The 24,102-nt window shown below is 31.2% G+C and overlaps 1 protein-coding gene across 2 annotated transcripts in view; it reads right to left on the reverse strand.

Moving 5' to 3' along the window:
- Nucleotides 1-916: 916 nt before the first annotated feature.
- The window catches only part of LOC140445136 (death-associated protein kinase related-like), a 467,123-nt gene continuing 443,937 nt past the window's right edge, over nt 917-24,102 (reverse strand). The window contains exons 2-6 of one of the 2 annotated variants that reach the window (XM_072536982.1): nt 16,955-17,222; nt 14,980-15,172; nt 11,906-12,152; nt 9,820-10,073; nt 917-1,072 (exon numbers count right to left, since the gene is read on the reverse strand). In XM_072536982.1, coding sequence (XP_072393083.1) covers nt 996-1,072; nt 9,820-10,073; nt 11,906-12,152; nt 14,980-15,172; nt 16,955-17,222 — 1,039 coding nt within the window. In that variant the 3' untranslated portion in view covers nt 917-995. Of the gene's footprint in view, nt 1,073-6,523; nt 10,074-11,905; nt 12,153-14,979; nt 15,173-16,954; nt 17,223-24,102 lie in introns of those variants that run through there. The other variant, XM_072536981.1, reaches the window with a different exon arrangement.

Below are 24,102 nucleotides of genomic sequence, written 5' to 3' on the forward strand. Positions count from 1 at the left end.
TCTTTTTTTGGTGACATTTTTGTTTAACCTCTAGTGTAAACCACTTTTTGTTTATTATTTTCGTTCCAAGTGCTTCTCGGGCAGCATCCAGAATATTTTCCTTAAGTTTTCTTCAGCTAGTCTCTACATTGCTTTCATTTTCGATATTCTCCATTTGTATTTTCTGTTCTAGCCTTTTTTGATATAATGATTTTATGGAGTCATCTCTTAAATTTTCTATTTTTATTATTTCCTCTGAATTGGTTTGTTTAAGCTTCTCTTTCCATCTTTCATTGAATCTAATTTTACCAAGTACTAAAAAAGTAGTTCTACTAAATATGGTCACACTGGCCGGAACGCAAAGTACTCTTTGTTTAAAACACTCTTGTCTAAACAAGTCTTAATAATTTTGTTTGCTAAAAATTTTGACTTTTCTTATAAAAGATTGGTTAATTTCATTCCTTAATGTTGTCACTTAACGTAACAGTGATTGGAAAAAGGAGCTATCTTGGCCTATAAGGCTCGTAGAACATTTTTTTTTGTTTTAAAAAGTTGTGTTTTTTACCTAGCATTTTAAATATTTTTTAGCCATTTAATTTTCGACTAGACAGTAAATTTTTATTTGTTCTTTTGCCTACACACAAATAAAAGAGAAAAAATGTAGATATCGTTAAAAATAAAAAAGGTAAAATTCACTATATCAACTATACTTAAAAATAGTAAAATCATAAATATCACAAAATAGACATTCAAATAAGGTAAACAAATATCGTATGAAACATATCACTATTTAAATAACTACTTACTAAGTCTAACTACTTACTACCTATTTAATGTCTGGTCTCAAGAGCTATTCAACTGTATATGGGAATATAAAATAGATGATTAAATTGTTGAACAATGGGAAAGTATTAGGGAAACAAAAACAATTTTATTTGACTTTATTTATTTTAACATATTTTTAAAAATATAATGAACAACAATAAATAAATTAAGTAAAACTAATTGATCACAATTTAATAGAAAAGAAAGGGTATCCCTGTGTAATTTTCACTATTCTCGTTAAGCGACGCTCCATCTTCATCATCGGAGGCTGAAAAAGAAATATTAGAATTATTAAGCTTATATTAAGCTTCAGGAAATTCGTTGAAGTGAATGATGAATTGAAGGGCAATATTTTAGCAGTTTGTATCTATGTGAAACTTAACTGATTATTTTAAAAACGTGGTAATCTCTTCGCTTAACTTTTGACCCTTTAATTTTTTAAAAAAAAATTTAAGAAAATAAAAAACCAAAGAAGAAGTGATCAGAAGATTTCTCATAAGAGACAAATATTTATAAAATATATAAAATTTGGCAAATGTATATAGCGAGCCCATTTTTGAAGAAGCATTTTTCAAAACAATTCTATGCAATAAAGACCTTATAATAGAACTGAGAGTAAGAGCTCTGAGATGTTATTGAAGCAAGAACACATAAATAAGCTACAGTTATTTGAAATGTGTTACAGATGGATGCTTACAATAGCATGGACACAGAAGAAAACAAACACGGAAGTATGGCGAGAAATGGGCAAATAATACGGAATAGTAAATACAATAAACATAAGAAAGATACAATATCTGCGACACATAATGAAGAAACGAGTATAGGAAGGAGAGTGCCATGGTTGAAAAATTTAAAGGACTGGTTTAGATGCAGTTCAGTAAAGCTCTTCAGAGCAGCGGTAGATAGAGTTGAAGATATTGATGACGATATCCAACCTTCGATTGACAGACGGCACTTAAAGAAGATGAAGGGAGAATACTAATCAACAGGATAAAACTTATATTGTTATATAGGCCACAAGGTTAGTTGTTGGCAGCTAGATAGCAGAAGTGTCATTTATAAAATAATATCAAATTGTACACAAATGTTGTTACGTTTCAGTTACTTTTTGTTGTTGGTTTAAATAATGACTCCGATAAAGCTATTTTGGAGCCTAATTAGAATGCAAGCATAAGGTAGCTTGTCTCCAAAGAAAGCATGGAATGAGTGTGAATAGCACAATCAATTAGCTAACTAGCATTAGACAAAATACGTTAACTAATGGTTTAAGAGGTATGTCAAATGGAAAAGTTCACACAAAAACACCTATATTTGACGCTTACCTCAATCTTAAATTTGTAGACCTCGAATCATGTTTTTTTTAAACTTACTGAAAAGATTGAGAAGTACCAATAACGTACCTGAAATTTCAATTTCCCAGCAAAACCTAAACCTGAAGAGTTTACTAAAATCTAGGTGTGGGATACAAGAGATATTCTGAGAAGAGCTGAGTCATCAATTACCTCTTCTCGTTAAGTATCAGATGTGGGAAGAGATACTGTAAAGCGAGGAAAAGAAATGTTGGATCCAAAAATGCTGAAGATGTTGGCATACGACTATTTTAAAGAAGCATGTAATAACACTAACGGGGCTTTAGAGGATGACAAAACTTGTAATGTTTAAAGAACGAAAACCTGCAGATGGGGCAACATCCGATCTGCTTAGTAAGAAGCAACGTAGTAAGTTAGGATAGACTGTAAAGAAACCTGGACAAAAAACAAATCATCTCACATCACCCATACGACTTCAGGAAAGGCAGATTTACAGCACAAGCAGATAATTGTTAGCTAATAGCCCTGGATGTGAAGGTAGCATTCAAAACAGCATCATGGGGGATGATCATACAAAGAATGGGAAATGCAAATATGTCAACATAGTCTGACTGTAAGTATTACTAAAATTTAAATTAATATGTTGTTGAGTCACTGATCAGTGAGACATGTTCAGTGTTTTTAGATTTGAGTAACGTAATTAATAAAAGTGGCGGAAGGATGCCATTTTGTAAAATAATTTTAAATGGGATCGTATCGCACGTAATTGAATTTGAAAGCTCTTGTTACTCGTTTTAAAACAGAAACCGTTAAATATTAAATGACGGCAGTGTAGGAAAAGCGCTATGCCTAATATTTGACGATCATCAGGTTTTATGAAAAAAATTTCGTTAACAAGTTAATTTATCTTTAGACCAGGGAACTGACGATTTTCCCTTGACACTGATACAGGTATCATTGATACATAAACTGATTTTGATTCATTGGACGATAACAATATGTAATAAACAAAATATACAAAAGATTTAACGTAATTTTTTTTCTTATAAACCAAATATAAACAATGTAAGATCGCTATTTGATTTTAAATACTAAAGGTGAAGACCGGTAAATTATATGGAAAACACAACTATAATAAAAAAGCATAGAAAAACCTTTAAAATGAGGTTTTGTAAAGTTATTTTTGTTAATTTGTCGCTTAATTATTGCAAAAATAGTTTCAAAAGTCGATTTTTTTTTTTTAAATTACCTTTTCTAAAAATTAAAAAACTTTAATTTCGCGTAAGAATAAGGGCAATATTACATATAATTATATTTACAAGTTTCAAGAAATTTAACTTAATAGTTATTGCAAAATTTTATCTGCAACGTTACTATGCTTTTTACTGAGGAAAAATTCTTATCTTATCAAATTAATTCATTTAACGGTAGTTTATGTTAAATAATGTAAAATACGTTTGCAAATAACATGTAGGTTAATTTTTTTTATACGCCCTGTTAACATTTTTACACGAATTCCAAAATATATAATGCCCTATGACCCTGAAAACCCGAGTTAGCTTTTTTTTTTAATTCACCGGGGCTTTGTTTATAAACAATGAGCAATTTAAAAGTTTAAGTTTAAACCAAAAAAATAATAATAATAAAAACAATTCCTTTAAAAATGAGCCGTCTATGATGCGTCAAAGATAAACGGTTTAAAAACGAACATTGTAAAAATATTAAGCATATTTCAAGAAAAATTAACACGTATAGATTTGATTTTCAAATAAAAAATTAATTTTTTGTAAAATTTGTCGTAAAAAGATACGATAACTATAATACATAAATATTTAAGTTACTTACTAAATCATGGCCTGTTCCACGAATACGTATTAAATGCAAAATAAATATTTATTTTAAATTGTTTAAACAATTAAATTTTTCATGATAAGAACCGGAAATATTGCGACTTTTATAAATTTGAATTTATCAATTCAGTTTTTGAAATAGTAAAATCGCTTCGCTTTTAAGCCCTTTATCTTTGGCGCTTCATGGACGGCTCATTTTTAAAAGAAATCGTTTTCAATTTCTTTTTTAAACTTGAACTCTTAATCTTTCAAATTTTACATTGCTTATTGTTTATAAACAGAGCTTTGGTGAATTTTTCAAGAAAAAAGGATAAATCTCGTTTAAAGGACATTCTGTTTTTTTAATTCGTGTATGCCAAGATAAGGAATAAAAAAAATGAACTTCCTACATATTATTTTAATTGTTTACTTATATGCTTAAAATCACAGGACTTTTGCAAACCTATTGTACAATATTTAACTTTATGTTTTAATCGCTAAACGATCTAATTTGATAAAATAAACCTTTTTTCAGAATTCATGTCAACTTCATAGTTTAAGCATAATAACGTTTTAGATAAAAGCTTTTTGGGATAAACAATTTAAATTTTGCAGTAACTCTTCAAACTCCTTGAACTTTCATAGCTTATATACCTGTGATAATTAGTATTACGCGAAATTAAAGTTTTTTGTGCATTTTTAGAAAAAGTTTCAAAAAATCGACTTTTGAAGCTCTTTTTGCAATAATTAAGTAACAAATTAACAAAAATAACTTTGGATACACTCATTTTAAAGGATTTTCTATAGTTTCTCAGTAAAATTGTCTCATTTTTCCATTCACCGTAGTATTTAAAATCAAATAGCGATCTTACATTGTTTATATACTGTTTATGAGTAAAAATGATGTTTAATCTTTTGCAAATTTTGTTTATTACATACTACTATCACCAAATTTATCAAAAGCAGTTGTTATATACCTGTATCAAAGAGTGTTACGAAAAATACATTTATTTGCTATTTTTGCTGGCCTACTTTTCAGTTTCTCACATTCTGATAGAATTCATTCTTTATTTATTGACAGCTGTAAAATATGACATTATGTGTTATGATATGTGATGCATCATTTGGAAACTCTTGTATGATATTTTCATATAAAAATGCGTGCACGTCACAATTTATATAAAGTGACGTCACATATTTAAAATTTCCAGAACGTCAACCTTAGACTTAAAATTTTCCTAACACAGCTAATAATATGAAACCCATACGGAACTGCTCGATCTTTCATAGGCGTCAACATGGTATAATAATGAGAAAAATGTAATCATCATTGGGAATTTTAGAATTATATTGATTAAATAACCAAAAAATTTGTTATTATTAATAATATAAATTTTATGAAATAACTCTTTAAGTCTAATATTCCACAAAATATTAATTTTAATTAAATATATTAGACAATTGTACGCAACTGATACGGGAATACTTCAAATTTTTTGACAGTTCAGAGTGTGGCAAAATTGTTTAAAGTGTTGGCGCTTTTTTAGAGTAAGAATTTTGTTTATGTTTTGATTCCTTACACAATTTGATCATAATATATTATATATTAATAAATTGTATTTATAAATACATATTAAATTTAGATTAATAGCTTTAAAAACTAATTATTGTTGTGTATTGTGATTGTGCTATGCCAAAACAACGAAATAGTCTGTAGAAAGCTGATAAGCTTTAATATAAGATAGATTATTTTGAACAAAAAATAATGGCGGGACGTTTTTACTATTAATGCTCTAAAAGAGGTAAGTTTAAAATTTAGAATATATAATTTTGTATTAAAATGTTTTCTTATGTATTTTAGTGTGTTGCAGTAATCTTAAAACTAAGTGTATTTACTGTTAATATAGTAGTGTGACAAATAGTTAACATTTTAAAAATTCCTCACTTACTAACTATTCTGATGTTTTGGCAACGCTGTAGGGTTCTGACGTCGTAAATCTTGAATGACGTGCACGCATTTTTATATGAAAAATACTATATCACGCGGTATGATACTAGAAACACGGAAACTATCTAATTCTATCAACGTGACATTTAAGATAATTTTCGCAATTCAACGGTATTTTTTAGACAACGCGACAAAATCGTACAAAAATACTGTTTGAGACCAGATTTTCAAATGATGTATTACTTGTCACATGAGCCTATTTAAAATAAGGTTATAAAAACTGTACCTAATAAATACAAGAATTAAATATCTAAAAGACAGGAATATAATATAAAAAGATGTAGAGGTTCCACTCAGTTTTATATTTTATATGATAACTTGGATCATGGACTTGGATCTACGTATACGAGAGATCACCAACGATTCTACAAATAATGTCGTTAAGCAGCTATATTGTCAGAAAATTCATTTACACTTAAAAAATTTTAAACAAACAAATTATAATGAATATGATAAAAAGCCATGAAATGTGAAAAGCACCAGTTTCCGTTAATTTACAGCATAGCAAAGGTGAAAAATGTCCCATATTATGTAATTAAAACAAAAGGTGATAAATAAAACAATCAGGCTTGAAATTAACAAATAACTTTATTTAGGTACACACCAAATTAAAGTGAATTAAAGCAACAAAAGAATATAAATTACTCATACTTAAATACAAATAGCACTGTACATCCCAACAATAGCACAAATAAACATCCGTGTAACTTAAAAAATGATGGAATCAATCATTCGACAATGCCAAAATTCAGTTTTTATTTTTCAAACATTTAAAAACATTTTCGTATTTTAGACCCGTAACATGCATCTGAAGAACAATCGATTTCTGTGTAACACTGATGTAACATTACAAACACAATTTTGTCTTTACAAAAAGCACGTTCCACCTACATAGAAATTATGGTAACCTTCTTTAAAGGCAACATAATTATCTAATCTAAAAAAATACACTTATCCATATTATTATATCTATAATATAATTTTGTTAGAACTCGACATTGCAACGTTCAACTACACTAAGCTCCTAATTTTTCTGGCACACAACAAGGCACAAATATGATTCAATATCTCATTAATAAAGTTTCAACAACCATAGTTTTTAATATTTGTCCTCTCAAATTATTACCATTTGTAAATGATATGTACAAGTTTAGAAAAGGTATTTAGTTTTAAAAGCATAGTCTGCTGATTACAACAGCTGATTCATTTCCTCAGTCATGGAGAAATTTCTCATCCAAGAAAACGATGAATATGAATACCACTAATGCAGATCAGAAAATACATTGGAAACAATGTTTTTTCCAGGATATTGGCCACAAAAAATCTACAGTCCCGCAGAACTATTTCGTTTAATAAATCATGAAGAGACGCGCCAGAGCGACCGTTAATATTATACGGTTATAAAAAGGTTGCTTAGCGGAAGAAATTATAAAGAAAGGGGCTATAATGGATTGAAATAAGTAGCTAAGTTTCGAGTGAAATTTTCAGTCATACGTCGAAATTTTTTATCACCGAAAGATCCAAAATAAATATGGTTGAATGTATGAAGAAATATAAGTTATTTCTAAAGAATTTTGAATTTGATGAATAAAAACTAGCTTACAGATTCTAAATTTGTTTTAATTGAAAATCAGTATTTGCAAATTATATCCCGCAATTCAATATTTAATCAAAACGAAAACTTTAAAAGCAAGATAAACTGATTATCATAGTTTACGAGTAAGTATGATCTAGTTTTCTCGGATATAGTTTCATAATTTTCTCCACATAAATTTTTTGATGAAGGCTTGGTGATCAGTTTTTCTGTATCTGTTGCAACTTCGACTGTATCAATTTTCGTGCACATACCCACGCACATACCGACTTACGGTATAATACACAAGGTTAATTTTTTGAATTTATTATTTTTTATTCCGATCCAATGTAGCAAAATATTATTGTTCGTTCAATTAAGATCAAGACCAGCTTGTCTTTGTTTATGTAATATAACCGAAAGAAATATGCAGTGTGTATTTATAAGAAGTGATGCAAACTTAGATCTAATTACTTCTGTTCTATGCTTATTGTAATGATAGTCAAAGCTCTTTATTCACACACCACTGTTCGACTGTTCAGTATTTGAGAAATGAAAAATTTTAAACACTTCCTTTGACCATTGATTCGTCTGAGGAATGAAGATCTACTTTTATAGAGGGTGGCGTAAAATGCATCTAGAAGCCCTGTTCTTTATGTCTAACATTTTATGCTCTGACCACACTATGACAAGTTTCGCCCTATTGGGGCTCATCAGATAATGGCAGGTCGAAAACATAACTTGAAGACGAAAAGACAGATCCTCTAAAGCATTTTTTCTACTACGGAATAGACAGAAGAAAGTTATTAATGCTACAGCTATAAACCAGTGTTGAAACACATTTAATTTGTGAAAAAACTAAAAAAAAAAGAAATACTTTATACCAGCCATATTATTCACTAACACTGATACACAATCTCGATTATAATTAATATTGTTAAATACATCTTCTATTTATTCTACTTGGAACATAATGGAAAAAAAACTTTATGGTATAAAATTCTTTAAAAAGAATCTTAGAAAAGCAATTCTTTGGTCATTTTGGTCAGCAATTCATAGAATTATAAAACAAGGATGTATTAGAAGAAACCAAGAAATTTTTTATCCTATCTCAATGTTTAAAAAAATGTCCTAAAAGCATGCAAAATGCAAGAAAACATAGAAAAAAGAAATGTATGTATAAATGAATGATAAAATTAAATTTAAAGTCTTCAAATACTTGAAGCTGTCCCGCATGAAATTAAAAATAATTTGAAGGTTAAGACATCCTCATTACAATATTTCTTATTATTTTTAAAATATTTGAACATTGATTAAGATGCTAAACATTATTAAATATATGAATATTCAACTATATATTTACATATATTATAATCTTTATGTATATCTCCTGATATTGGCCGGATTTGGTAAATATTTTTGTACATTTCGATAAGTCACATTGGACTTAGATTCAGCTCAATTTATAGATCTTAGTGTAGTAATATTTGTTGCAATAATGTTACATAACCGTTACGTTTACTGTACGAAACTAACTTTTGACATGTCTTTACAAAAAAATCTAAATGTGCCGATATTTGTGGCGTATACCCTTTACACCGATTCAAGTATAATTAGATTTAAAAAAAAATATATGTAGCTGGAATTCTAGAGGTATTTCTAACTATATCTTCCTTCGCTCAATTTCATCTACCAGTAAATCCATTACAATAATTTTTTATGATTTTTTAATTGGACGAATAATTTCTTTTCTTGAATAAAAATTTTTGTGGATTACATAAGATATGGGAAGACGAAAAGAATGGAAGGGCAAGGAGACAATGAGGCCTGTAAACATGTTTAACGGATTATAAATCACACTGTGGGCTGCCTGGTTTAAAGCAAAGAAATAGTTGTTTCTACAGCTTCTAGAGCTGCCCAACTTAGAGGCAAATATAAAATATTTTTCTAGTACCCCAAAATTTAGTGGATATAAAAATGTAATGTGTTTTGAAGGTCAATTAATCTTTCCCCATTCGTATTTAGCTTTGAAGATACAAACGAGATATTTACATAAAAAATGAATTAGAACGACAATTCCTAAGACCAACTACAATGTTTGGTTTGACTAAATCAAAGTTAAATCGGTGTATAGGTATAAAACCCGCATTCTGGTTACTTTGTGAACAATCAGCTAACACAGAATGCCCCTATCGATGGTGATGGTAGTTTTAGTCACTGGTGTATGCGTGATGTGGCGACAAGTCGTACCACACTGAGGACACAAACAATTGGTTGAAACTGTGTACGTACGAACTGACGAGGAGTCTGTGAATGTACTACTGAGGGTGTCAAAGCCGTTTTTTCGTTGTCCTGGGGATTTCACCGTACCAGTGTCGTTGATGCAGGCAAAACTTTTACGTTGCGTTATCGGCGTCGATTTTGGCGTTATATTGTTCGATTGACTGTTTTGGTGTTCACAGGGTTTTAAATGTAAGGTGGGTGCGATGTTGCTCTTTAAAGATATCCAAGGATGGTCGAGCATTTCGTGGATTGACGGCCGGTTTCTAAAAATAAAGTAAAAACATTAGTAATATGACAACAATAACATACACTTTTGAAACATAATAGTTTTAAACGTTTACAAGTTTTACCAAACAAAAGGTTAACAAACATGCCATTGCTCTTCCAGTATCGCTATCTGTTTCCAAATATATATTTTACTATCACATAAACATATATATACATCTAAGGTTTGGTTTATATTCTTATATAAACCTTTAAATATTTGGGAGCTAAAATCACAAGAAAGCCGGAATACAGAAAATGAATACAGGCCAAATTAATAGAGGATAATAAATGTATACTACATGCTCTCACAAGGTTGTTCAAAAACAAGATCACATCGAGAAATTTAGAAATCTTAAAGTACGAATTACTTTGTCAGTATTTAGATCAATAGTAACCCTTAGCGGCGATGTTTGGATCCTGAGGTAAGCTGATATAATAGCTCTAGGAATATGGAAAACAAAAGTATTAAGAAAAATATTTAGTGCAAAAAAAGTTGAAAATAATTGGTAACGCAGAACAATCCAAGACTTAAATGTGTTTTACAAAGAAAGTAGTATAATAAGAATTAGATTGAATTGGAAATATTAGATCAAGATCATAAACTGATCTGAGCAGTACAAAACTGCCAAACTTTGGTCGCGTAATGGGAAACGATAAGTATTACATACTTCAGGTTATGCAAGGTAAATTAAAAGGAAAGAAGCTACTGAAATTGACGAGTGACTAGAACGGATCATAAGAGACGAACGGTTAGAACATCAGGTTTAGAGAGAATTAGATGTAAGAAATCGAAACGTCAAATAACTATTATAAAATGTATTTTCATTGCAGTAAATTATTGTTGCTTAATCCCATATAAACACAATATTTACACTAATTTCTATTTAATCCAAAACCAAACCTAGCAATGTACAAAAAGATCAAAGAGCTTCATTTACAAAATATCTTGCGAATGTGACAATTTTTATCTAGGTGAAACTTCAAGACCACTAAGAGTTAGGATAAACGAGCATGAATCTACTTTTAAAACAGAATCTGGTAGATATCAGATAAAATTTATTTAAAAATTCCTTTATAAAAGGTATAATAATAAAAACCCTATCGGGCTACATCACAGAACGTTTTCGGAATAACTATTCCACAATCAGTGCTATCTGGATGTACATGATTGAAGCCACTAAATACATGGGTAAAAACCCTTTAAATATTATTTGATTAACTTACATTTTCGTTACATTTTTGATAATTAAAAATTAGGATGTTTAAATTACAATAGGAATTGATAACATGGCAACGTAAGCTTCAACTGGGGTTGCTAGTCCTTAGACGAAGTGTCTGTGAGGACTTGTTGATAGCAATCCCAGATTGACAGATATCAGATGTGTAAACATGCTCCGGACAATGGTAAGAGGTGGAAAAAAAGGAAGCCCCCATCATCTTACTAAATGAAAAAAAAAATGGCTATCAAACTCATCAATAGAATACAGCAAGATATGGTTACCGATTTACCGATACTTAAAGAACTTATTAGTAATAATATACCAACACTATTAAGGTAACAGACAACAATAAAACAACACATAACTAACAATAAGCAAATAAATATCAAATTTTGATTTCAAGAAAGGGGGACAAAGGGGGATAATACATTTCAAGACTGTCAGTTCTAAAAAGGTGCAAATATGGCTAATGCCTCAAAAAGCGAGACCAACAAAGTCTGAACTGTAAAGATTTCATTCACCGCCAATTGAAAATAACATTTAGAGGTTATACCAATTATTATTAATTTTATTTCAGGAATTTTTTACGATTTGAGATTAAATCTTACCTTGGGTCAACAATAAGGGCACTTCTGATAAAATCTATCGCAGCACTGGAAACGTCTCCAAAATGTTCCGGTTCGAAGGTGAGCGAACATTTGGAAATGTTCAGGAAAGTTTGTTGTTTATCATCGGCTCCGAAGGGGCTGAACCCCGACAAGAGAACGTAGGCTAATACTCCTATTGACCAAATGTCGGTGCTAAGGCCTATTGGTTCGTAGCTGAGGACTTCTGGAGCTACGTAATCAGCAGTACCTAAAAACAAATACTATTTTAGTAACATATTAGATAAAAAATATAGAGAGGAAATAAAATTTTGGGGATTTGAAAATGTAAAAATTAGGAAGGAAGCAACATACAGACCAAAAATAGATAACCATAGTATCCATGACTTCGGTAATGGTAATGGAACAATGTTAATATACTTTGCAGGATCCCAAAATCTGCTAATAAAGTCAACAATGTTCGAGCACTAGAAAATTCACAAAGAAATGTGGGTCTCCAACTACGGTGTCACAAAAAATCAGGGCGATCATGTTCTGGTAGATCCAGGAGGAGGAGGTCTAGACGCAAGAAGCCTAAGAGGGGCGGATCGAGACACGGATCATTTTCTGCTAAAAACGAGGGTGAGAACAAGAATAGAGTACCAAAAAACCCACAGAAATACGCCAATAACAATATGGAATACCGAAGTTCTGCAGGATACTGAGACAGGAGAAATTTCAAAAAGTTAACACAAACAGAGAAATATAACAACATAGAATATCTGCCTGGGAGAATATAAAATTAACTTTGACAAGCGTATTAGATGAAAACTGGGATATAATAAGTGAACAGCAAAAAATGGTTCGATAACGATTGTCACAAATCCATAGAAATAAGAAATATGCTCACTTATTGCTTATAATTAGACTATTTAATAATGTTAAATATAAAATATTATAATTGCTATTATAAAGTTATAAAATATCTTTGCTATCTTTGGAACTTTGTTCATCCATATTAGTTATAAGTTTTTTGCTTTGTTACTCACACTAAAGTTTTTTTAACATGTCTGTTCTTTGAACTCTTTTTTAACTTTTACAAATCTGACGTAGATCTGTTTTCTTGATAACTCAAACTGAACGTTTTGTACTTTTTTAATATGTATGGTTCATAAATTCAGCTATTTTCTTCACTTCCATCATAATATTGCTGCATACCTTTTGTAAGTCAAACCATGTGCGAATTTTTTTGTATCTATGAATGTTTGCGTATTTAAATAATTTAGTAGATGAACTGATGATGTGCTATTTATTTATATTTATAAATAGCACGATCATCGCCGCAGTCAAACAATTATACAATAAAGCATCATCAAAAATCAAACTAAACAACACCTTATCAGAAGAATTTCCAGTAACAAAAGGCTTACGACAAGGATGCTGCCTCTCTCAAATACTATTTAAGATCTATTTAAATGAAGCACTAAAACACTGGAGAAGATCATGTTCAGGAATGGGGATACAACTTGACGACGATACAACATTATACACTCTACATTTTGCGGACGACCAAGTAGTAGTGGCAGCAGACAACGAAGATTTAGAATTCATGACGAGACGGTTGTTTAAAACATATGAAGAATGGGGCCTCTCTGTAAATAGAAACAAAACGCAATACTTATGCATCGGGAATGAAGTAGAAGATCTAATGGTCAACGAACATGAAACAATCAAGAACTGTGAGGAATATATATATTTGGGAACAACAATCAACAAGAGTGGGCGCACCGAAAAAGAGATAGAGCAAAGAATCGTGAAAGGAAAAAGGGTGATAGGATGCCTAAACCCGATGCTATGGTCAAAAGAACTATCAAATCAAAGAAAGCATCTCCTCTTTAACTCCATCTTTAAAAGTATAGTGCTCTATGGATGCGAAACATGGCAACTTACTAAATCCCTTGAGCGACGCCTACTTGCATTGAAATGGACTTCTGGAGAAGATCAGCTAGAAAATCAAGGCTTGATAGAATACAAAATGACCATATCAGAAATATAATGGGAGTCAAGTCAACCATCATTGACGAAATTCAAAGGAGACAACTGATCTGGTATGGTCATGTGAAAAGAATGGACGACGACAGGCTGCCAATCCAAATTTTAAAATGGACGCCAAGGGAAAGAAGGAAGAGAGGAAGGCCAAAACAATCCTGGCTGGGAGGCATTTAGAAGGCAATGTCGGAAAGAAACCTTCACCCTGGCGAATGGAATGACCGACGTAGCTGGAAACTGGGAACCGGAAGGCGGAGAACGCTATAAAAAACCGGGAAAAAAAAGATGTGTATAGTGAATAGACGTGAATACACGAAACGTCTTCAATAAAAGGATGAAGTAGCTGATAGCCTTTCTTTTATTCTCCAACTGTTGACCGAGAACCCTACACTGTCTTAAACTATAGTATATATATAGTGTATATAACGACGCTAAGAATACAATAACTGTCGGGAAAGCGTCAAATCAAGGATCGGCTAGAGATGGTATAAGCCAGTTTGGTGTAGAACTTTATTCTAAATGTGAAATTTTCGGTGATAGGCTGTCACCTTCATCAGCACCTAAATGGAAAACTTAAGTACAAATGGTGGAAGTTAACATTTAAAAACCTACATTGAAAATGTTCAGTTGGTCATAATGGTGAAGAACACTGTCATAAATATGTTAAAAATATTAAAAAATACATTTAAAATTTTCAATAAAAACATTACAAAAGGGTATTTATATATATATATATATATATATATATATATATATATATATATATATATATATATATATATATATATATATATATATATATATATATAGTTTGAGTTTAGTTCTTGAACCTTAATATATTTTTTTAGTGGATTTTCTTGGGCTTAGGTTCATAAAAAAATTTGATTTGGTACTAAGGCATTTTCATGAAAATGCCTTAGTACCAAATCAAATTTTTTTATGAACCTAAGCCCAAGAAAATCCACTAAAAATATATATATATATATATATATATATATATATATATATATATATATATATATATATATACCTATATGCTAAAATCTCACCTAATATTTCTCGTACCGCTACACCAGGCATAAGCGCCTTCGATATGCCAAAATCACAGAGTTTTATGTCATCACAGCAGTCTTGTACAGATAGCAGTAGGTTTTGAGGTTTCAGGTCCAAATGAGCAATGTTCTTGTCGTGTAAGTAAGCAACTCCTTCTAGTATTTGTTTCATTGCTTTACGAGCTTCCACCTAAAATACACAAAATATTAATAAATATATATAATAATATATATATTTACGGTTGCCTTTCATCGATATACCTAGTTTTTTTTGTTTTCCTGTCAGCGAGACATGCCATTAAATTTTATATGTTATTTTTTTATTTATATTTATTATATTTATATTTTATTTTTATAATTTTATATATATATATATATATATATATATATATATATATATATATACAGGTATGGAAATAATTTTTCGGAATATAGGAATTTCAATGCAATAAGTAGATTTCTTGATTTGCAATTAACCAGTGTAAATTTTAAGATAACGTCTCGATGTGCCGTATCTAATTCATTTGTTCGACTGGATATGCTGTACCACATGTACCCACTGAGTTCTCTGATTTGCAATTAACCAGTGTAAATTAAAATATAACGTCGTTTGTTCATTGTAATCCTTATTATGAGTCGATTATAGTCGAACAAACGAATTAATTTTAAAACATCCCGACTTTATATTTGAAATTTACACTGGTTAATTGCAAATCAGAGAACTCAGTGGGTACAGCATATCCAGACGAACAAATGAATTAAATATGACACATCGCGACGTTATCTGGAAACTTAAACTGGTTAATTGCAAATCAAGGAATCTACTTAGTGCGTTGAAATGCATTGAATGTATAGAATATGTGTATAAGATGGAAGGCAACCGCAAATACGAATTTCTGATTATTTAGTCTTCATCAGTTCGGTGCAGCCAAGTTAAAATGGGATTATAATAACTTGGAAAAGGATCACTATTATTAATTATATATATATATATTTTTTAATTATCAATCTTTTCTTGTTTTAATAAAAAATTAACTAAGCAAGAGCTAGTTAATTACTAAATACAATACACTACAATAGCTAAATTACAAAAAGCATCCGATAAAGTTGGATAAACAATATGTGACCGGATTAACCGGATGTTAATAAAATAATAAAATCTAATTAGAAAAAACAAAAATTTAAAAAAAGTATATATGCATACTCAAGCTAAAGAATGTAACTATTTGCGAGTATAGGTAACAATTGATTTAAAAAATCAATAAACGGTTACAGATCAATAAACAATTATTTCTATTAAAGGAGTCAATAAAAAGAAAATACCACTATTATTATTGTTTTAAAGTCCATACATATAAAATTAGAGTTTGATGTTGATATTGAGAGTAAACTAAATGTAAGACCAAATATTTACAATGTCGGAATAGTATTATGAGCTTTTTTTTCTGTTTTTTCCTCGCGATTTACAAGGGAATTACTAACGAAAGACAAATCACATGCTATGATTTTTCTTAGTTAATTTTAGTAATGTATCATTTTGTTTAATATGTATTTTGAGAACGTTTTCTAAAGTGGAAATCGAAATGTGAAAATAAACGAACTATCAACTGAAATTTTGGTTAATTCCTATTAACCATTAATAAAGATAGTAAATAATATTAAAACTCCACAAGAAAATAGCTTCATCGCCTTTTGAGATTATCAGGGGACTGGTATTGTCAGAGTTTTGTATATTTGATATTTGGTTTTTCTTAGAATATTATCAGTTCTGATGTTTTTCCACCAACATTACGGATCTTAGAAGATTAGGATTAGAATCTGTATATTTTTTATATCGAAACAATGTCCGAACAAAGATCATCGATCATCATATTGCGTTTTGTTTATATTGGCAACTTTTACCGATATTATGTTTCTCTCACAATGTCGTCGTTTTCGTTTTTTTTTGGTATTAAAATATTAATCAACTTACCTCTCCCAGACATTGTCCGCCATCGAGAATGTGCTGTAGTTCGCCGCCTGCGGCTAGTTCCAGTACTAGAACCATCTCGGTGATTGATTCGTAGACCTCGTGTAACCGTATTACCCTGTTGGTCATTTTGCACTGCATCAATACGGCTATTTCGTGGATGATTTCTTTCATCTGGTCTTGATTTCTTCGTCTCTTCTTCACGAATTTTGCAGCGTAAGCCGTGCCAGTTTTCTTGTGAACTGCTCGCCATACTGTTGCATATTTGCCCCTAAAAAAAAGAAAATATATTTAAAATTTTTAAAATATTTTTGGTATAAAAAAAATTACAACTAAATGTTATCGAAAAGTGGTATTCTTTTTTGTATTGTTTAACAATTATAGGTCCACCAACTTAAATTAGTTAGGACTCCAAATGTTCTAATGAAATAGAATATTTGGACTTATAGTAACCTTCTCACAGGAGACTATAAAATTATTGTTGATTATCTAAATTAAATAACCAATACTATTTTATTTTACTTTTTGAGTTTACTAGTATATTACAAATGTTCTTTACAAACAAAGCGACCATTTTCTGTTTAGCTAAAGTGTAATAAACACTATGGTTTAGTTGTCAATGAACATTAGTATCAACAACACAGTGTAACCTATTTTATTATCTAAATGAGAATAATAACGAGAAAACCCGCATTTGTTGCGGACCTGTTGTATTAAACCCGAACACCTGTTGTATTAAATATTAAGTATTATTTTTGTTGGTTCACTTCGCAATAACAAACATCGAGCTAATCATCTGCGTTGATAGTTCATTATAGATGATAAAAACGTTACTACGACATGTCGAGGGAAAGCCATTTCCTTTCCAGTGTTTAAAAGAAAACTGATCGACTCTATGACTAAGTACAGTAAATATAAACGAACCCTAGTCCAAATAGGTATGCCCCAAGGCCAAGTGGTTGGGTTCGTATGTAAAAAATCAAAGAAATGGTAAAAGCTCAATAGCACAATAAGTTAACGTACACAAAGACACATGCCGCTCATTGCGATGTTTTCACGTTTGCACAATCAATCTTAACTGTACCGGTAAACGAGACTATTTTGTATAAGCATATATCGCTTAATTGAGGAATCGCCTGTTCACCATAAAGAACAGGTTTTAGAAGAGTTCACGTGTGTCAGTTCAAATACCAGGTAGTATCATTACCAGGATGCACCTGTGTTGAAAATTGTATATATACCGTGTAACCTTAATATAACGACCCTCTATATAACGGTTTCCTCGATTTAACAAATTTTTCGAAATCCTATAGATAGCCGGTTAGAGCTAATGCAAAATATAAACCTTTTTATAACGAATGTTCAACCATTGCAAAATATAAATAAAAAGTATTATTTAGCTCCATGTAACGAATTTTGTTAACTTATATCCTTTATATAACGTATCCTGTCAATTATGCACACTTAATTTCATAATAATTCATGTCTCAACAGGGTCAGATATGTTTTAAGGTTAATAACATAAAAATTTTCAATGCGAAACGACTAATGATTAAATTGTTTTTATTTATTTGTGTTTTTTTAGTGCACCCCGAACCTTAACCCTCATGCAAGCTTCAATTAGCGTGGGCATGCTCCTAAACAAATTGTCAATATTTTGTTGTGGCAGGTTGTTCCATTCTTCAAAAGCAGCTTGTACTAGCAGTGCAGTGCTTGGTTGATTCTCCCGGTGAGCTCTTATTCTTCTTTTAAGCATATCCCACAATTGCTCTATAGGGTTATGGTCGGGGAGCAAGCAGGTCACTCCATGTTCTGCTTCAAGGAAGTCTAAAATCACTCTGCTGGTATGTGCAGACGCATTATCATGCAAGAAAATAAATTTTCTCCCAATGCACGTCTCCAGAGAATAACTACAATTTCTACAACCAAATCAAAATACCTACGAGCTGTCAAAGTCGGTTGGATGAAAATTAAAGAAGTTTTGTTACTGATCATAATTCCTCCTTAGAACATGACACTTTCTCCTTTATATCTGTGAACAGATCTGGTAATTTCCGTTTTTGCTTGACTTCTTCGCTCTCTAAGTACACGATCGACGAATACAGATCGGCGAATTCGTCGATCATCTGATTTTTTACAAGTCCTAGTTTCGACTGAAAATAGCACATTTTACCAATTTCTAATGTTCCAGTTTTGGTGTTAAAGACACCAATTTAAGCGATCAATATTGAACTGTCTGGATAACTTGGGAACCTGTAACTGTCTTTGCCTTTGGAGCTGTAGGTGAGAAATTGTTGGGTCTCTTCTAGCTAATTGGCCAATGAAACGATCGTGGCGAGCCTTTGTTACTTTTTGGCCACTTTGTCTTAGTCTATTCTTAAGCATTACTAATTTTTGATATTTAGCATAAGTTTTTGACATAACGCCCTATGTTACGCCTACTACTGCCGCTATGTCCCTCTGAGACATTCCTTATCTCACAAGACCAATAATCTTTCCCCTTTACGCCTGCGTTAACCCCACATAAGACATATTTTCGTTTTTGAACACAAAAGTAAGTTTATTTATTTTCGTTAAATGTACAACTAGAGCAAATAATCTATAACGTACCGAGCTGTGCTATCTGATTGTTTTATCGGTTTGTTAATTTTCAATAAAAACCTTTATTCTTCGAAACAGTTTTTTCAAAAAGAATAAATATTGAATAGTTTGAAATACATGGTGATTCATGGTGATGATATTATATATATATATATATATATATATATATATATATATATATATATATATATATATATATATATATATATATGTATGTAATATGAAAGTTACAGCAGAAACATTTTGGCAATTTGTTCAGATAGTAAAAGTGCTGTTATGAAAAAAAAATATCCATCAGGTCAATAATAATTATCATGATTACAAGATTTAAAAAAGCTGCAACTGAACAAATCAACATATCTTTAGTTTGGATTAGGGGGTATTGTGGAATAAAAGAGAACGAAGAAGTGGACCAAGAAAAAGTAATTAGAACTTAGAACAGGAAAGTATTTAGTGTCTTAAAAATGAAATTGCTTGTCGTATAAAGCCCAGACTACTAACAGAATGGAAAGAAATGTACAGAAACAGTCAAAAAGGACAGTTTTATAAAACATAGTTACCGCCAATCTTGGTTACCACGAATGGAAGTAAACTGTTAAGGTTCAGCCACGTTTTAACTCCTCAGTATAAATTTAAAATAAAATTAAGTGATTCTCCTAATTCTAAGGCTGTTCTACCCCTTCCGGAATATTAGTAAATCGTGAAATTACAATCTAGAGAAAGTAATAGATAATTATCAGGCAATTTTGTACCTCTGATCTTATTCACAAACGTCAACTTTTTTTATCATTAAAATCTGTTGTATCCGCAAAGGCATTTTGTAAAATTTTACCTAAAAATTAGACTTAAAGGAACATTTCCTCTATGGATTTTTGATAGAGAGTACAGTTTTGGAAAAGAAGAATTGTAAATAGTAAGTTCTTTTGTCTATTGATCAGAAGTTGTTTACCAGATTTTTAGTCTCCATGTTTTAGTTAGGTTATTCTACCACTGATTAATTTGTATGATGTGCGGTCCATGGTATGCGCATCATTCTACGGTAGACGCATATTTCAAATGAAATTATACGCTTTGAATCGGATTTTTTGATGGTCCATGTTTCTGAAGCGTATGTGGCGATAGGAAATATTATCTCCAATTTCTATAATAATATTAATGCTCGAACAAGGCGTAGTTTTGTTTTTTTTGTAACATCAGTGTTCTTCAAATTTCAACATTGGCGGTACTATTTACATACAACATACAATTCCTATGATAAATAGATTAGATGTTCTGGGGTACTCATTTCCCTAAGTAAATGCCACATTTTATCCCATTTTACAGTTTCGAAAACATTGAAGTAGTGAACAGAGCACAAATATGTTTCCTGACTAAATTCTGTGGATTTTTCTAAAGTTTGACTAATATTAAGACTGTGTTCTCTTGGGCCCCTCCTGGGACGAATCTGCATACACTAGATACGCTAATAATGCAAAAAAGTGATGGAACCATCATTAAATTATTTTATACAAAAAAAATTAATTTTAAAATAACTAACATATAATTTTTACTTTTTTTTATAAATCTGCGAGGGAGGACAGAGTCTCTACTTGCCTAGAGACGAAGCGATACATTCAATGTGCCGATTATAGACTTTATAACGTTACTTATTACACATACATACGCACATACACAATGCACAAGGTGGTTTTTCTTCTATTCTATAACCAACAACAGTTGTCAAGGTCATTGGAGGCCGAAGAAATCAGAACCACGTTGCCAGATCCGCATAGGCCATATTAGTCTATATTGAAATAAACGCTTGCTGTTTTTAAAATTTACATCTTTTAAAAACCGCATTCAGGATATTTTAGTTGGTCAAATTATGTCTTCGACTGCAAGTGGTTGGAAGTTACTATAAGTGTAACTTAAAAAGTAAAAAATAATTCACATGTAATTTGTTAACAAAATAAAACTGAATCAAGTAAAACAAAATGTTTAACTGTTTATTTTGAAATTTTATGGTTTTTGTATAGATTGGTACTTAACAAAGCCTCCCAGACATTTCCATTATTCATGCTAATTCTCCTTTTGTCAACTAAAGAAGTCTGCAATGATACCTTTATTTCAGCTAGTAATAAGGTGCGGTAGGAATTTTTTGTTTTGTATACTTCTGACCATGACTCTGTAATTATCAATTTATTAATTTTATATAATGTCTACATGTTGCATGACGGACTCACCTCGTGGCTTAAACTCTTCCAACTGTTTACTGTGACAGCTATTTCGTAAAAAGCTACATGTGCTGCTTTAGAAATATTTTTCAAAGTACATATAAATATAAAATTCAAATGTTTTACTAATAACGCTTTTTGTCGCACAAATACAATAGTCGACAACTTGTTTAAATCCGAGATAGTATTTATATGAAATTATTTTAAAACCAGAAGAATCTCGAATAAAAATTTAAACATATAATTCAATATTGATATTAATTGGATGACATTGATGAGGACTTTTAAATTTTGACCGTTCGAGAATTATCTTTTATTGACAGATATTCCTTTAATTTTTTACTTTTCATTTAATGTCTGTATTTTGTTAGTTATTTTTCATGCGGTTTTTAATCTAAAAATGCTTAGAATAAATATATGATGACTAAAAACCAATTAATGGAGACTAGTTAATCGATGTGAAGACTCTCATTTCGTGACGATACCTGTGACGCCGACGCCGTTTTGTGGCGCTTCTTCTGTGACACTCGCCTCAGCATTTTACTACAGAGAGAACGTAATACAATGCCAGTATAGAAGCTTCGCTTCAATAATTTATCATATTCTTCCTCTGCTTCTTTTTATGTAGACATGACTCTGTCTGTTTTTCGTGTTTAGTGTTTCCGTGGTCTTCCTACTGATCGTCTTCCTATTGGGGAACCGTCTCTTGCCGTCTTTACTACTATATTTCTTTTCATCCGGCTTATATGATGGTTCCATTCCACTCTTCTATTTCTTACCCATTCCTTGATGTCCTCCACCTTGCACCTACGTCGTAAATCTGTACTTCTAGCTCTGGCTGACAGTGTTTTACCATCAATTTGTATCGTCATCTCTGAGATGTCAAAGTATTGTCATCTCTGCTGTTTCTAACATCCTTTTTTGTTCTCTCTGTCAGGTCGTGTTTCTGCCGCGTATGCCATTATCGGTCTGATGACTCTGTCTTTCATTTCTTTCCCGATATTTTTATTTCTCCATATTGTTTTATGCAGGCAACCTACGGTTCTGTTTACTCTATTCACTTGATCTTCCACGTCTGTTTCGAGCTTTCGGTTGCTAGATAATGTGATGTCTAGATATTTAAACTCCATCACTTGTTCTATTATCTGACCTTCCAGCTCCAATTTCTCGTTTTCGTGGTCTTCCTACTGATCGTCTTCCTCTTGGGGAACCGTCTCTTGCCGTCTTTACTACTATATTTCTTTTCATCCGGCTTATATGATGGTTCCATTCCACTCTTCTATTTCTTACCCATTCCTTGATGTTCTCCACCTTGCATCTACGTCGTAAATCTGTACTTCTAGCTCTGGCTCACAGTGTTTTACCATCAACTTGTATCATCATCTCTGAGATGTCAAAGTATTGTCATCTCTGCTGTTTCTAACATCCTTTTTTGTTCTCTCTGTCAGGCCGTGTTTCTGCCGCGTATGTCATTATCGGTCTGATGACTGTCTTTCATTTGTTTTCCGATATTTTTATTTCTCCATATTGTTTTATGCAGGCAACATACGGCTCTGTTTGCTCTATTCACTTGATCTTCCACGTCTGTTTCGAGCTTTTCTGTTTTCGGTTGCTAGATAATGTGATGTCTAGATATTTAAACTCCATCACTTGTTCTATTATCCGACCTTTCAGCTCCAATTTACCTCAAGTCTTAGTAAATTTGCTGTTATAACCATGCATTTTGTCTTTTTTTGGGGAAATTAACATGTTAAATTTTCTGGCGGTAATATTAAATTGGTGCAACATACGTTGTCGATCATCTCCACTTTGAAAGAGTAGTATTGAGTTGTCTGGATAGCAGATTATTTGAAGTTGTTTTTCTCCCATTTGGTATCCTATTTTAGAATCTCTCTTGCGTACAATAAGTGGAAAACCTTTGACCTGCTCAAATGCCTTCTTAAGATCCACCAAACATAGATATTGCAGTTTTTTGTATTCTAATGATTTTTTTTGCACTTTTGTCTCATTGTAAATATAGCATCCATCAATATAGTGATCAGATAATTTGAATGTTGTATTTAATAAATTAATTCCTCTGTAATTTTCCGGTTCGATTTGTCTCCCTTTTTGAAGAGAGGTATTAGGATGCTTGATCTCCATTCTTGAGGAATTCTGTTTTATTCTATTATTTTTTGGATTAGTTTTATTAGTTGTTTGGTCAGATCTGGTCCTCCGTACTTTAGGAGTTCATTCGGTATTCTGTCCTCTCTTGGTGATTTTCAGTTTTTTAATTTCCTATTGCTCCCTTTACTTCTTCTTCCTCAATATTTACCTCTTCTTTTGCCGTCATTTCTT

Source organism: Diabrotica undecimpunctata, chromosome 7, assembly GCF_040954645.1.
Source record: "Diabrotica undecimpunctata isolate CICGRU chromosome 7, icDiaUnde3, whole genome shotgun sequence".
Lineage (NCBI taxonomy): Eukaryota > Metazoa > Arthropoda > Insecta > Coleoptera > Chrysomelidae > Diabrotica > Diabrotica undecimpunctata.